At 31.7% G+C, this 14,813-nt stretch overlaps 3 protein-coding genes and 1 long non-coding RNA gene across 14 annotated transcripts; 2 read left to right on the top strand and 2 right to left on the bottom strand.

The window, feature by feature from the left end:
* The first annotated feature begins 1 nt into the window (after position 1).
* On the top strand, positions 2–1,529 carry LOC143174651 (uncharacterized). The gene is made up of 2 exons (XR_012998867.1): positions 2–863; positions 1,024–1,529. It is a non-coding gene; the product is annotated as an uncharacterized LOC143174651 (long non-coding RNA).
* LOC116427939 (protein DENND6A) lies at positions 983–5,152 on the bottom strand. The gene is made up of 9 exons (XM_031978869.2): positions 4,228–5,152; positions 3,852–4,141; positions 3,500–3,772; positions 3,242–3,427; positions 2,923–3,170; positions 2,661–2,851; positions 2,301–2,569; positions 2,026–2,238; positions 983–1,944 (listed from the first exon to the last, which is right to left on the bottom strand). The coding sequence occupies exons 2-9, from the start codon at positions 3,999–4,001 to the stop codon at positions 1,744–1,746; spliced, it is 1,731 nt and encodes a 576-aa protein (XP_031834729.1). The 5' UTR covers positions 4,002–4,141; positions 4,228–5,152; the 3' UTR covers positions 983–1,743.
* Positions 5,153–5,959: 807 nt separating this feature from the next.
* Positions 5,960–8,623, top strand: Ric (Ras-related protein interacting with calmodulin). The gene is made up of 5 exons (XM_031978871.2): positions 5,960–6,260; positions 6,335–6,391; positions 6,489–6,562; positions 6,635–6,826; positions 6,888–8,623. Exons 1-5 carry the CDS (start codon positions 6,119–6,121, stop codon positions 7,128–7,130), a joined length of 708 nt encoding a protein of 235 aa, XP_031834731.1. The 5' UTR covers positions 5,960–6,118; the 3' UTR covers positions 7,131–8,623.
* An 855-nt stretch (positions 8,624–9,478) lies between these two features.
* LOC116428049 (uncharacterized) lies at positions 9,479–14,813 on the bottom strand. Of its 11 annotated transcripts, none has more exons than XM_031979114.2 (7): positions 14,564–14,813; positions 12,451–12,634; positions 11,862–12,141; positions 11,693–11,768; positions 11,170–11,340; positions 10,243–10,320; positions 9,479–10,068 (listed from the first exon to the last, which is right to left on the bottom strand). In XM_031979114.2, the coding sequence occupies exons 2-7, from the start codon at positions 12,615–12,617 to the stop codon at positions 9,968–9,970; spliced, it is 873 nt and encodes a 290-aa protein (XP_031834974.1). In that variant the 5' UTR covers positions 12,618–12,634; positions 14,564–14,813; the 3' UTR covers positions 9,479–9,967. The 11 variants fall into 11 exon arrangements, 10 of the variants coding, with proteins under 10 accessions (XP_031834974.1, XP_031834969.1, XP_031834973.1 ...); XM_031979109.2 differs by lacking the exon at positions 14,564–14,813 and adding an exon at positions 14,280–14,538; XM_031979113.2 differs by lacking the exon at positions 14,564–14,813 and adding an exon at positions 13,844–14,268.

A 14,813-nucleotide genomic window follows, 5' to 3' on the forward strand; every position in this document is an offset into this window, starting at 1 on the left:
GTATAATTAACCCTAGGACAACAAAGCCTTGAGCCGTTACGAGGACGACCAAAGGGGTGGCTCGCGGAGCCCACCCGAGTTTACATCGAAGGATAGTTTCCATCAAAACATATTTTTTAAATACAAATATATATTACAAGCGTACAGATTCGCACATAGGTAGGGAAATAATGTAAATGAAAGATTCATGTGTATTAATTTTTAATATGGTTTTATTTATGTTTTTGATATTAATCGGAGCTTGACATATTTTGCACTATACATTCATTACTGTAGTATCGAATGTTTATTAGAAATATGTCTTTTGCATCTAACAGAATTGTTTCGGTTTAGATACATTTAATTTTATTTGTTGCTTTTAATTTGTAGTATCCCTTTCTCGTTAATTACTCTCTATTGTTGTTAGGACTACATTTTCTATACTTTCAATGTGTTTTTGTAATCTTAAATTCATACATCATCAATATGTGTTTTAATTAATTCATTTCAATTTGAGAAACAGCAGGAAAAGTGATTATACTTTTCTAATTGTTTATTATGAAATACTGAGTGGTTAATTGCGTTGTTTTTACATTTCTAAGCAGGAAATAAAAATAATAAAAATAAATAAATTCAATTCGACTCTACGGATTGACAAGCTAGCAGCAAAAGAATATTCATGTCGTTTCGCCTTCAAATAATTAATGTCTTTATCAAACTAGAATCGTCTATTCAACAATCTGGAAAATGTAATCGACAATAAGTAATTTTATGAAATATTTTGAAGTGAGAGAATTGATGTTCTCGAATGTTCGGTGCGGTAGGTTCCAAGAGCCATCCCCACTTGGTCGTCCTAGGGTTAATAACTGTAATCTTATCAGTAGGTAATAAAAGTATGAACTTTATTATTATAGTGAATACTTTAAACAATATACCTTTACACGAGGGTCAGGGAATAATTTTTGTAACAATGTAAAGGACTCCAACAAATATTACAATAATATTATTAAAATAAATCTTTATTACATACATCATTCATGTCAGTATTTACAGATCTCACATCAAACGCATATGTACATACAGCAAATCCATGCTCTTCACTTTCATTGCATTTCCATACGATTGAGATTTATAATTATTTCCGGAATAAAAAATATTCCCTTCGCGAATAAAGCAAAAACAAATAATTCAACATGATTAATAACTTGCATAGGCGAATGGATGTTAGGAAGAAACTTTCTTAGGTAAAGTAAGTATGAATTGTAAAGTATTAGAAAAAGACATTTTCAGTCGGGAGAAAATAGTGTAATACATACAAGTAACATTTTTATCATTTTAAGAATACTAATATGAGCACGTAAGTCTTTACATAATTGCACCTATGAAATATTTCTCGCACCCGTATTGACTTCTGTATCACTTTTTCGGTTACACATAAGAGAAGACACGTGGTTCTGAGCTATTAATCTTGGAGTATTTAAACAGAACATTAAAAAAGAATAAAAATTAAAAAAAAAAGAAGATAAGTTTCTTTGAAAATATGAGACAACGTAAGTATGTCCATACAATTTCAACATTTCTATATACTTTACATATTTTATCCACTATTCTTTTTTTTTCATTCATATTAGTTTGTTTACATTTATCGACAGAGAGCGATGTTTGGACATATTTTTAGTCTACAGTTCCGCCATTATGATTTCAATTTATATCTACACGGAGTCACCATTAGCGAGTTTTAATATTTATAGAATAATCATAATGTCAAGATTCATGGTTCAAAATATCTTTCAGATCGTCTGGTAATGTATGCGTAATGTCATTTATTCGTTCCTGAAGCTTTTCTTTTACAGACTTACCTATAGGTACCTCATCGATATATGTCTTTTCTAATTTTTGTCGTATCCTGAGAACCATATCAACTAGTTCTACCTCTTGCTTCCCTTGTACCCATGTCTTTAAATCCTAGATCGATTACACTTGATTATAATGAATAAAATTACAGTTAGGACTGAAAATAAAATATGAAATGATTCAAAAACATACCGCTTGTGATAGTGCCTCAAGTTGTATGACTTGCAATTTTTGTGATAATTCAGTATACCTGGTATGAAACCAACCAGAAAAATTTGGTGAACGAAAAAATCGTCTGTACAGTCCTACCCAATCTCCTTTAATGCCTGTAGTCAACTGTGGTCCAGCACTACTCAATGTAGCGAAAAAGTCATCTGGATTAAACAATTCAGGTATGGGTGTAGCCTGAAAGAAACATGATTTAACGTTGTTCCAGCCCCGAATTTATAAAATAAAATAATAATTACTTTGAAGGGTGATATGTCCTTTTGTAGCGGCATAAGAGTTGCAATATATCTTTCAAGAGGTATCATGAAGCTTTCCGTTAACTCTATCAAATGACGTTTCAGGAGAGCCGTTTGCACTTCGCCTGGTCTCTTGGTTTGGATTCCCCTGAATAACTTTTTGAGTATAGTCTTGTCTTTTTGAAGGAATGGTTTATATTGTGTGTACACTCCCGGTTTCGAATCCAACACTTTGAGATTCTCTGACTTCTTTATTTTGTACTTTTGATTTTCTAAAATGGAAACAATATGAATATTTTTATTTCCAATATTTTACAATATATTACAATATTTCCTATTTTTATGATGTTTTGTAAAACTTACCATTACTACTTCCATTACTTATTCGGATAATGTGAGGCCAATGCTGTAATGTCTTGGCAAAAAATGGATTGGTTACACCTAATATTACGGCTGGGGGCGATGGAGCATCTGTAGTATACTCTTTAAACTCAGAGTCATGAATTGTAAAATAAGGTCGTTGATCGGCACAGTATTTCAGTGGTGCTATCATCCTAAACATAGTTTAGTTTTGTCATGTTTATTACTTTATAACTGTCCTTGTAAATTACTTAAAAATACTCACGCAATGAGTGCTTGTACCATTTCAGAGCATCCAGTAGGTGAACCAGCCATAACAACAATTGGTTCACTAAGTAATACTAACTCCCATAGTAGATGTACATAACTTACAACACTAGCTAAACTTCTAAACATATCACCTTCATAGGCAGATGTTAAAATTAGTCTTCGGGTTGCGTGAAAATTTGGCGCATGATCTATGGCAGCAATAGTGGGTACAGTTGATTTATAGTTTTGATTCGGAATATATGTCTAGAATATAAATTAAAATTAATTTATGATGACTAATTGTTCAACCATTATTGATGTATATCAATATTTACTTGAAATAAAACTCCTATAAGTGGTAAATGTACTATTTGACCAGGTACTGGAGGTGGCCATTGATCAATTTCTCTTACAATGGCTTCCATAACAGCACTACCGACTTCAAAAAACTCAGGTGCAATTAAAGCACATAATTCACCAAAGAGATTTACAAATGGCAGTTTTGTAATTATAACAATACTCTGAAACAAGGATAAAGTCACAGTTAAAAAAGATCCACTGGTATTTTTGTTATTTTGGTCTATGCAATAAACCTTTTGGAAATATCCTCTTGGAAGAGACTTGTCTTTTACTTGACGAAAGTACACGTAACCCCAGTAATAGTCTTTGTCGCATTGTAAAAATGGAGGTGATCTTCTATCATATTCTTTTAAAGCTTTAGTGTCCTGTACGACAGCTCCATTTTGTCTTATTCTGACATGATATTGAGTGTCTCCCATGCAGCCAGAATTGGAATCAGGAAAAGCAAGATAACAGACATTAGACCTCTCTTGTTCAGATAACATGATATGACCTGGATATATAGCCTGTTGAATAAAAATATATATTATAAATATATTATCATTGTACAAAAATTTAATTACAAAATATAATAAGTATATGTACCTCTATAGCTTGGCCTAATTCAAGATCAAATGTAACAATACATATACAATGTACCCAGTTATGAAAACATTCCCATTTCTCATATATCTTCTCTTCTTTATTATTTACATTATCCATTTTTTTACTTTTTGAAGATGAGGCAACCGACATTTTTACAAAAATTTTGTTTCAGCACATGTACATACAAAAAACCATGTTACTTGTTATTGTACTGTACGACTTCTTTAAACACTTCTAATCAACTTATAAATTAATGTATTATAATATCTCCTATTGAGGAATTTGAGTATCTGAAAAATAAATGTGTATCCATTAGTTTCTATATCATCACGTAATATATAATTCCCTTAGCTCTATGAGAAATACAAAAACCTACGGCTTTGTTTAAGGTACACATCTTTATGCACTCATCGACCATAAATCCATGAACGTTCTATTACTCTCAAAAATTTCATAATTATTCTTAACTTCTGTCTTATGTATCTGTACCCTGTTCAACGATACTTAAAAGCATGTAATCTCTATTTCCACTCTACTTGAGTGTTAAGAAGCAACGTGTGTTGGGGGAAAATGTTAATTTAAGAACCAAAGAACTCAGGTATCAAAAACGCGAGGGACATTGCACGTATGCTTATTTCATTATCATCTATTATGTATACACGGCCGTTAAAATGCCCACGTGTTTTCGGCCTTTTGGCAATAACAATCTGCCAAACATGTCATTTGGGTTCTCGAAACAATGTTGCGGTGATAGGGAACATGTTCGTGGATTACATCTGCACCAATATTCTTCTTCACCGAAACCAGCTGCATATGTTGACATTTAATTGGATACACATCATTCGGACTCGCTTTGTTAGAGAAAGTCTTCATAATGCTCGATGCCTGAAATAATAACAATAACCTCCGCAACCAAACATGTACGTGCTTGAAAAAATTCAATTTATCCACGCACGTCAATCCCGTGTGTCAATGTCAGAATACAGATACACTATTTCTACCCCTATCAGGATTAACACAATTTTGCTTTCACAATTTATTCACGAAAGGTTTTCTAACACCCTACCACTGAGACATCAGAGACCATAGCGGTACTGACGCTTTACTCGCCTGAATTCTGCACTTGTCCGCACGCAAATCACACCAGATGTTAACCGCGTGATTTCGCGATGATTTCTTTGAAAAATAAAAACTATCATCGCAAAATAGTTTCATTCTTCATTACTTTTCATTAATATTATTCTGTTGCTACATCGTTAAATTATAGAGTAAGAATTTTATAAAGTACATATAGTTTCTCCGAATATAAGTAATTTGCAAATATCTCAAATTTATGCAACAATATATTAAGTGTCAATAACAACCTTATAATTCTTCAAAGTAAAATTCCCGAAGCGAAACAGTTATAATTTGTATTGTCCTAAAATTTCAGTTCTAATTAAAAATATAATTTTAAATAATTTAACTAATTATACTATTATATTTCAATTTGTCATGTAGAGTTTATTGATATTATAGTTTATCCTACGCATGCATGTTGCACCGGTATATTTCATATTGATCAAAATTTATGATCAGTAACATGGTTGCAATACGGGACAGGTGCACAAACATGGGCCATTGTTCTATGTAGATGGACCATACAATCAGTCCTGCCTCATTGCTTAACTCAACACAGCAAGAACAAATTATTTTCATTTGAATCATAACTGAATAATTAATTTCTACTATCGCGATCGGATAAATATCAAAAATATTTATTGCTGTAAGTCAACAAGTAACCTAAGTATTTTTATAAATAATTCGGTACAAAACAAAACTTTGACTTGAATATAATCAATAAAATGATCTAGAAAAGTTTCAATTTAAGCAAAGTATAAATAAGCAGGTCCATTATGCTGACAATAGGGGCGATGAATACGCCCCTGGAACACGATTGCGCGCGTGCTTAATCTCCGCGGCTGTCACATTCTGTCAAGCCCGGTCGTAAGCCCGTGCTCATCAGCCATGCTGTGTCCAACTTTAGAAAGTGTAAATCGCAGGCATTAAGTGTCGCACGGCGCGGTTTCTAGCCGCCAGGAAAAACGGCGGCTTGCAATCGCGATCAAACATGTACCCTATCTTTCCCGATCTAACAACCGATACGGGTGTGTCTACGCGCGTGTTCCGATACGTGACCAAGTATGTCAGTTAGTTCGTAAAAGTGCGACGTGTGCCGTAACCGTGACGAGCATTAGGTTACCGGTGAGCAGGAATATTCTCCGACAATGTCAGCTGATATCCTGCAGGATAAGAGCGTAGCCTTGAACGGCAAGAATGATGTACCGGTAGGTCCGCGGCCCACTACCAGACGTGGACTTAGGGTTTACAAGATCGTCGTCTTGGGTGACGGTGGTGTTGGTAAATCAGGTATTTCGAATCTGATCTTTCGTTGCTCGAGGAATTTCTTTTAATACACGTGTATTATAGAAATGGTTTTTCAGCTGTCACTTTGCAGTTTGTTAGTCACAGTTTTATTGACTACCATGACCCAACTATAGGTAAGAATTTGTTTTGTGTATGTTAGCAGTATATTTCTAGTGTTATTATTAGTTTGTATATACCTAGTATATAACTTGGTTTTTTTGTTATCACCAGAGGATTCGTATCAACTACAAAGTGTAATAGACGGAGAGGCTGCGCTCTTAGATATATTGGATACAGCAGGACAGGTGAGGATGAATTATTATGATGATGTTGATCGTAAGAGGGTATAACTACAATATTACACTTTTTGTACATAGGTGGAATTTACAGCTATGCGAGATCAATATATGAGATGCGGAGAAGGTTTTATGATATGTTATTCTGTAACTGATAGGCATAGCTTTCAAGAAGCTCTAGAATATCGAAAATTAATATCGCGTGTGAGGGCTAATGAGGATATTCCATTGGTATTGATTGGCAATAAATATGATTTGCAGCACAAAAGAAAGGTAGAATATTTAATTGCAACTAGGTTTTATTGATTTTATGTATGTAATAATTATATTGTAGGTAACTACAGAAGAAGGTAAAGCACTTGCAGAACAGCTTGGTTGTCCGTTTTATGAAACATCTGCTGCTCTCAGACAATTCATAGATGATGCATTTCATTCGTTAGTAAGACAAATTCGTGCTAAAGAAAGGTCGCGAAATTCAGTGCGTAAACATAGTCGCTGGTGGCGATTGCGATCGATTTTCGCTTTTATTTTTAGAAGAAAACAAAGACACAGCAACAATCATCACTATTCTCCTTAAATGAAATTAGTCTAATAGGAAACCTTTTGATAGCATATATTTTAAATGAATGACACGCAGAAACCCAGTTTGAACTTCCATAGATTACAACGAACGAAATTTCAATAATTTTGATTATATTTAATAGTAGTCTCCCTGTTTAGAGACTTATTAACATCTCACTGCCTTCAACCCCATTATATTTTGATAATAGTAATGGAGATGCAAAACATAGACTGCAACTCATATTTTTTATCATAAATTCTATAACATTATGTAAAATTAGAATTAGTTACCAACTCAGAAAAAGAAGAAAGTAAACTGTTATACATTGTAAATGTATAATATGTTTGTCATTTTTTAAGTCTAACTTCAGTATGGCAGTAATAGTATTTTCATAACTCTTTGTCCCGTTAATACGATGATTCTTTCATTATTATTTATCCGAAAAGGCTGTTAATGTTATTTATAGTATATTTTAATAAGAAAAACAACAAAAATTCAATGCCTAATTATCATAGAAATAGTTTATTTATATCTCGTTTAAATTAATATAGTCACTTCCAGTTGGTGCTTTTTCTAGACAGAATTTACACTTTAATCATTGGGATACAACCTATTAGATCGTATAACCAAAGAAGATAGCATTCATTACCGAGATAACATAAAGCATAAAGTAAAAAATTTGTAAATGTGAGAAACATAGAAAGATTTATATCACTTTATAGCAGTATTGTTATCTCGTCCTAATTAATTGTATGAAGTTAAACGATTGAGTTTTATTTATAATAATTTAATTTTTGCAAAAAGAAGATTTATAAGAGATTCTTTATTAAATTAAATATGTATCTTTATAAAGTACATTCGAGATTGATGATACGTAAAATTTACAGACGTTGTACGCTTGAAAGTCACATCGAATGTAATAATTTTTGAAAAGATATTCGTTGACAAAAAGAAATTTAAATGATTACGATTTTATATTGAATGCAGAAAGTACTAACAGTGTGCGATATTATTACAAATTGGTAAAGGTTTATCTTCGTGAAAATTAAATGGCTCCTAATAGAATGTACATTTTTATATTACAATTAATACTGACTACATATAACAAATTCTATTTTCACGATTCCTAATATTCGTTATGTAATGATATTTGTAATTCGTGCAGCTTTGATACACGCGATTTTGTTTCAAAAATGTCTAAGGAAGTACATGATTGTAGACAAATTGTGACAGTGTAGAGATGTAATAATAGTGTAATATGCTTTAAATAATTGCCACGCAATAGAACAAATTTATATTGGCAAATAGTCGTAACATAAAATAGTTAAATTTAAGTTTATACATTAAAGATCTAGTCGTTACTTAATGTTTCCTAGTCAAGTTTTGCATTTTGTACACATAATATTTTACAGTTTAAATGTGCAGTTATAAATTTTAATTGAACAAAATTTACCATGTTTGTTTATATGTTTGTCATACCGTATAAATATTTATACATGTTAGTATTATATTCTGGTGATTTACATATAATCCACCTTATCATATCACGACCATGATAACAGAAACTATTTTATTTTTTCGAACGTATATATATGTATACATATATATATAATAGTATTATCAAAAAAAAAAGCTGATAATAAATTGTATGGTACACGAATAATAGCTTTGTACTGATAAAGTAAAAAGTATTACTAAATACAAATGAATTACATGTAGTAAGTCAGTGTGTAAGAAGTTTGTACAATATATGTAATATGTAAAATATGTTTGATCTTCAAATATTTGTAACTATCAAGGAGAAATTAATTTGTTCACATTAACACAGTTATTATATCTTTTTATCATCCTGAAAAAGAGAACAGAAATTGTTGTAAATATAATTCTAGCTGAAATGGTATGTAAATGTGAAAGAGCAATTTGTATAACTGTTTTGTTAGGATACTATGTAAAATGTATTGCTTAACAATTGAATTAGATATATGCATGTTATTGTTAGAAATATACAAACAATACAGCAAGTTAAAATTGATTGTGTATAAAATAAATACAGGAAAAACACATGTTACGATGACAATACGATAATATATTACACAGACTATAAGTTCGTAATGTACTGTTAGAAAGAATTTTCTAATCGAACAAAAGATTTTTAAAAACGCACAGAACACGTTAGCTCATTTTCACATTGAGCAATAAATTTAATACGATCGGAATAAATTTATCTAAAATTAATGTCGTACATAAATTGTAAATGTGACATGCCAATTGAAAATATCAAAATGTAAATTGCAAAAGTATTCAAAATACATTATCCTAATCTAGGATCATAGTTGTTAATATTTTACAATTACACATGAGCATAAATTTTAAAATTTATTTTGGATCATTCATTTTTACATATTTCTTCCACTATGTATCTGAATCAGAACTGAATTCACGATTATAATTATAATTTTATTAAGAATATGCTTTTTGACCTTAACTTATGTAATTTAAAAAATTTTTAAACCAGTTACAATAATAATTACATTAATTCTGATCAAAATTTGCATTATATCATAAAATAGAGAATCGTTCCTTAAATAAACTTGGTATATACATATAATTTTTGTATATTGTAAAAAGAATATATTGGCACTTAATATAGTAAATTGTGTTATATTATGTAATTGCACAAATATTTCAGCTGAAGTGACAAAAATATTTTCATATAAATGCATTAAAACATAGACAATATTTTAATGAACTTTTTGTATTATTATTTATAAATTTTTACGAATAATTATAAAAAATTATAAATCTATCATGTTTAAAAGATATCTTTTAACTATTGTACGAAGTCCTTTGTATTATTTATTAGTTCCACTGGCTGACGCTATCATTTGTTGATCCCTCTGACTTTCTACTATATTGTCATCTGTAGTTCCCACATTTTCTTGTCTACTATTGTCTATATGAATAATAAAAAAATCAGCATAATTTGAATCTTAATTTTTTGTTATTCTCTCTAGGAGTCATGTAAATTAATATCAAAACTTATGGTAATGTTTTATAGCATACTACTAATACAATGATACTGAACAAATTACATATTTATATTATTTCAATCACACTATATAATTACCTTGCTCTTCTACTTCTGCTGCATCCACATTGTTCTGTGCCGTATCATCTTTGTTTTCTTGTTTCGGACTTGCTTCAGCTGAAAGGCATGTAAACTAAATTACTACTATAAAATAAGACAGTAAAAATGTTTCTGAAAGGTTTTAATTACAGTTCATTGTACAAATAAACCATTATTAGTAACATTTTAGTAGTTCTTGAAATTAGTTTATCCCTCACCAATTAGTAAATATAAATTATATAATAATTGCACATAATACTCTATTCAATCCAGATCTTCTGATTGAAAATATAAATTCACATTGAATAATTCTTGGTATATTTGCGTCATAATGTCTTACACATACACAAGAAAATATATTAATTTGATAAAGACTATATAAAATTAAAATCTGGTACAATATACTTAAAATTTCTAATATTTATATATCTTTTATTTTTTAGTATATTGATACAAATACATAGAGTAGAATCTATGATTAATCTTTTAAATTTTATACCAGTCTATCAAATTTATATATTAAATGAATTCAAAGAGTGAAGCACAATTAGATCAGATGCAAAAAAAATAAACTTTTGAACGTGTTTTCGATATCAAGAGGCGGAAAGTAGAAAAGTAGTTAACAACGATAATGGCGTGTAAATAAGAGATCATTAGTTTTCAGTAGAGAAATTTACGATCGTCGGTGTTTCATTGATGATATTGTACTGTGTTATCCATGTTGTGCGAAATGATATTCCTGTACATGTTAAATAAATAAGCAGTGCAGTGTGCTCGTAAAATGTGTTATCTGCTTTGTGTAAACAGAAATTTGATGGAAGAAGCACAGAAAATACAACAACTTGGTACAGAGTTACTGTAGGAATCTAATGGTTTACTTTTTGGATAATTTTCTTTTCCCTTGAGATAAGAGAAAAGTATCACTACCTTTCAGCATTGTAACTGAGAGGCGAGGACTTAGGCGCACAGCGCCAGGTGGATCTCTTGGAAGAATTGGAATTCCATGGTACTTCAAACCACGCTGACCAGCTACAGATACTCTTACAGCCGACTCCGGAACAGAACCCAATTGAGTCTTGTTATTGGCTGTTCTTGTAGCTAAATTGACAAACCCCCAGAATATCTTGTAATGTTAAGTACATTAACGATATGAAGAAAACGAAAGAAAATGGCATTAATGTTTCTACTAATACCCCAAATATGTTAGAATTTCTTTGGACATGATTGTTGAAGAAGCTGTTGTAATTTGGCCTACTGAGACAAGTTACTAACTTGAAAACATGATATCAAATTAGCAACTCCGATTAGAAGAAATACTATTTCTTACGTGATCCAATCTATAACTGCAAGCAACTTATCTTAAAATCAATTTTGATTTACACCTTTGTAAAAATATATTGTTCAAAATATATAAAAATATAAAGTAAAAACAAATGAATATGCAACTTACACTGTTGAGTGAATTCGGAATTCTTCTCAGACGGTTTGCTACATGTAAGTTTAACTTTATCAAGTTCATCCTTCAACTGAAAAAGATATTAAGATATTAAAGATAATATTAAAAAGAACTGATTGAAATACGTCAAATATAATCATGTATTAATTAATAGTGGTTGTACCTGATCTATTTCTTCTTGTAACTTCTTATTTTCATCCCGTTTTTCATCTAACTGTGTATTAAAATTATCTTTCTCTGATTTCAATGTTTCTAATGTTGAATGTAAAGAATCTAATTTAGTTTTGCATGTATTAGAAGTCTCCTCCAATTCGTCATTTTTCTTCTTCAAATATGTTTGTTGTTCCAAAAGTACATGAAGTGACTCCACCTCTTTTTCTGTGTGCTTATACCTTTTTTCCAAATTTCCACGTAACGTGACACACTGATCTCTTTCTTCAGCACTAAAACAACATAAAAACCATAAATATAAAAATACTTCTGTCCTCGTTTTTATAAACATTAATATCATGTACCATGATACAAATAAACATTTCTCTAATGTGTGGCAAATAAAAATTATCAAAATAAAAATAAATTGTAATTGTAGCATGTTTACCGAATAACTGGCATACTTCAAGTAATTAAAATTGTTTATATATTATACAATGCGGTCAATGTTTTTATAAATAAGTGCAAACTCCATTAAAATTTACGCTAAAACAAATGCCACACGATACGTAAATAACATCGTAATATATTATGAATAATACCTGATCTTAAGTTGTTCATTCAATTCATCAATTTGCCTAACTAGTTCAATATTTTCAGAAGATAAAGTCCACCAGCTGCAAATTAACATTAAACAAGTGACAAGAAGTCCTCCGACAAGGAGGGGAGGACATCGGCCTCCTCCGACTCTCATACTGTCAATTCCCATTCCTTATTTATTGTATCCTGTATTTATAAGAAAACACACATGTGTTCTGTTATCTTTCATGAAAAGAAAAAAATCAATTTTTGTCATGTGTCACTCGCACTCTATTTGAATGAAGATTATAAGATCGCGGTGTATACAGGTTTGATCAACTGTCACGGTACATTACTCACGATCAATGCAACAAAATAAAATAAACAGCACTGTTTTTAAATCCTTCCCAAGGGCACGGATTCTCTTTAAACGATCTTCACGTGATCTTAACGAAATAAAACGTGTAACGTGTCGTGGGCGTATTCTGATATACACTACCGGTATTGACAACGACGTGAACGCATTTTATCACGGTAAATATTAAATTGCGTTCCGCCTTGGCGTGTCAGGATCCCTAGTGCGTGTTAAACAATTACGTTTCTTCGTAGGTAGCCGCGACATTAGCGTAAAAACGGTTTAAAAATCAATGCGGTACATTCATCGTCCTGGGACAACTAACAGTGGCGACTGGTGACTAACCACGGCAGTCACCCACACACCGACACACACCCACATGCATTAGAACGCGTATACGTATACATATAACCTGACAGGACCGCATCCATACAGTTTGAATCGACACGTATTCATTAAAGAGCTGGCAGAGGACTACATAGTAAAATGCAACCTGCACGAAAATACTAACTTCTTATATTTATCCTAACAAATTTGTACTTTTCACGATATCAAACTGTTGAAAGATGGATTTTCCATAAACTGCATACATTGCCTCGTAAATTGCATATAGTAATGTTTGCAGGCTGAACAGTTTTACCGGTTGCCAATTATGAGACACATATACGTTTATTCTGCGATAAGTCGAAATAATCTCTTTGCGATAGCATGTCCTTCGATACTATTTGACTTTCGAGAACGCTTATTTTCAATGGGAAGCAAATTAGCGAGAACTAAACAGCCATCTTGCGGAAATTTGAAAATAAATGTTTTTTTTACCGTTTCAATTAGATATAGAGTACATTGAGACTGTGAATAGAGGGGTACGTCTATGAAGTAATACAATACACATAAAAGTCACATTTATTCTGCTCCATTTACGAGCAGACGATATACATTTATTTAACACTGTACCATTGAAGAGAATTAATAGTTGAATAGAGTAAAAAGTATTCTGATGGTGTAGTGAACCCAAACGACAAGAGAGACATGTATTTAGAAACTCGACGTTCAATCCGTACCGTGACACGATTCACCGAATGGTAACTGATCTCAGGAAACAATGGGAAATTCGTTTGGAACTGATTCGTCGTAATGAATAACACAATGTAGACCGTAGAGGCATGCGGGTCGTAAACTTGTAAGTCTTGCCAGTAGGCGAGGTAACCAACGTATACAATGCTCAAGTTTGTTCGCTTATGATTTATGCAGAAGATATAAAACAAATCAGATTTATACGTATCGTAAAAACTAATGTTTCCCATGATATGTATAATTAAAAATAACCCGTGAATTCCTTTTACACGAAACGCATCCTATTAATGAATCCACCTGAATTTTTAATTAACGCGATACAATCTCACAATGAAATGCGAATATTCGTCGATTATGATGTCAGCGTTAAAGGTTGGTTAATTTTAGGTAAACGCAAATTCGATATTTGCAATTCATACTCACTCGACCGTTCACTATTGCGCGATCTTACGACTGTACTATGCACATCTTCGATAACCAATCGATTCCAATCATAAACGAACGCCCCATCCTGTATACATAAATTATCATCTACATTGTTATGGTTTCTTTTCTCTTTTCACGTGCAGCGACCTTGTCTGCGCGCGAACTTAAATAAAATATATGAGAAATTTAATATATGTATATATAATATATGTATATGTATAAGCCAGCACTGTTCAGCGATGGGCCCCCTCGCACACCTGTTCCCCTTTCCGATTGTTCACCTTGCGCATCGGTGTCCTCGTCGGTGTACGCGTTATCGTGTTTGTTTTTCGAAGGAAAAGACCGGGAGTATAATCAGACAGACTGAAGTGAATGATTTTACAAAGAAATTAGGAAGAACTGATACTCTTCTTTTACTGCTTATATATCTTTCGTTATCTCGCGCAAACATGCACGTCCGTTTTTCTTTCTATCTTACTGATTCTTCAAAATCATCCACTGAAATTTTCCTGTTATCTGTTTTGCTAGGCA

The sequence above is a fragment of the Nomia melanderi genome, chromosome 6 (assembly GCF_051020985.1).
Source record: "Nomia melanderi isolate GNS246 chromosome 6, iyNomMela1, whole genome shotgun sequence".
Lineage (NCBI taxonomy): Eukaryota > Metazoa > Arthropoda > Insecta > Hymenoptera > Halictidae > Nomia > Nomia melanderi.

Coding starts and splice junctions, on each gene's coding strand:
- LOC116427939 (XM_031978869.2), bottom strand. CDS start 4,001: ATGTCGGTTGCCTCATCTTCAAAAAGTAAAAAAATGGATAATGTAAAT. Junction 3,773..3,851: donor AATTAGGCCAAGCTATAGAG/GTACATATACTT, acceptor TTTATTCAACAG/GCTATATATCCAGGTCATAT. Junction 1,945..2,025: donor TTGAGGCACTATCACAAGCG/GTATGTTTTTGA, acceptor TAATCGATCTAG/GATTTAAAGACATGGGTACA.
- Ric (XM_031978871.2), top strand. CDS start 6,119: ATGTCAGCTGATATCCTGCAGGATAAGAGCGTAGCCTTGAACGGCAAG. Junction 6,563..6,634: donor TATTGGATACAGCAGGACAG/GTGAGGATGAAT, acceptor TTTTGTACATAG/GTGGAATTTACAGCTATGCG. Junction 6,827..6,887: donor ATTTGCAGCACAAAAGAAAG/GTAGAATATTTA, acceptor ATTATATTGTAG/GTAACTACAGAAGAAGGTAA.
- LOC116428049 (XM_031979114.2), bottom strand. CDS start 12,617: ATGGGAATTGACAGTATGAGAGTCGGAGGAGGCCGATGTCCTCCCCTC. Junction 11,341..11,692: donor TTCCGAATTCACTCAACAGT/GTAAGTTGCATA, acceptor TTGTCAATTTAG/CTACAAGAACAGCCAATAAC. Junction 10,069..10,242: donor AGCAGAAGTAGAAGAGCAAG/GTAATTATATAG, acceptor TTATTCATATAG/ACAATAGTAGACAAGAAAAT.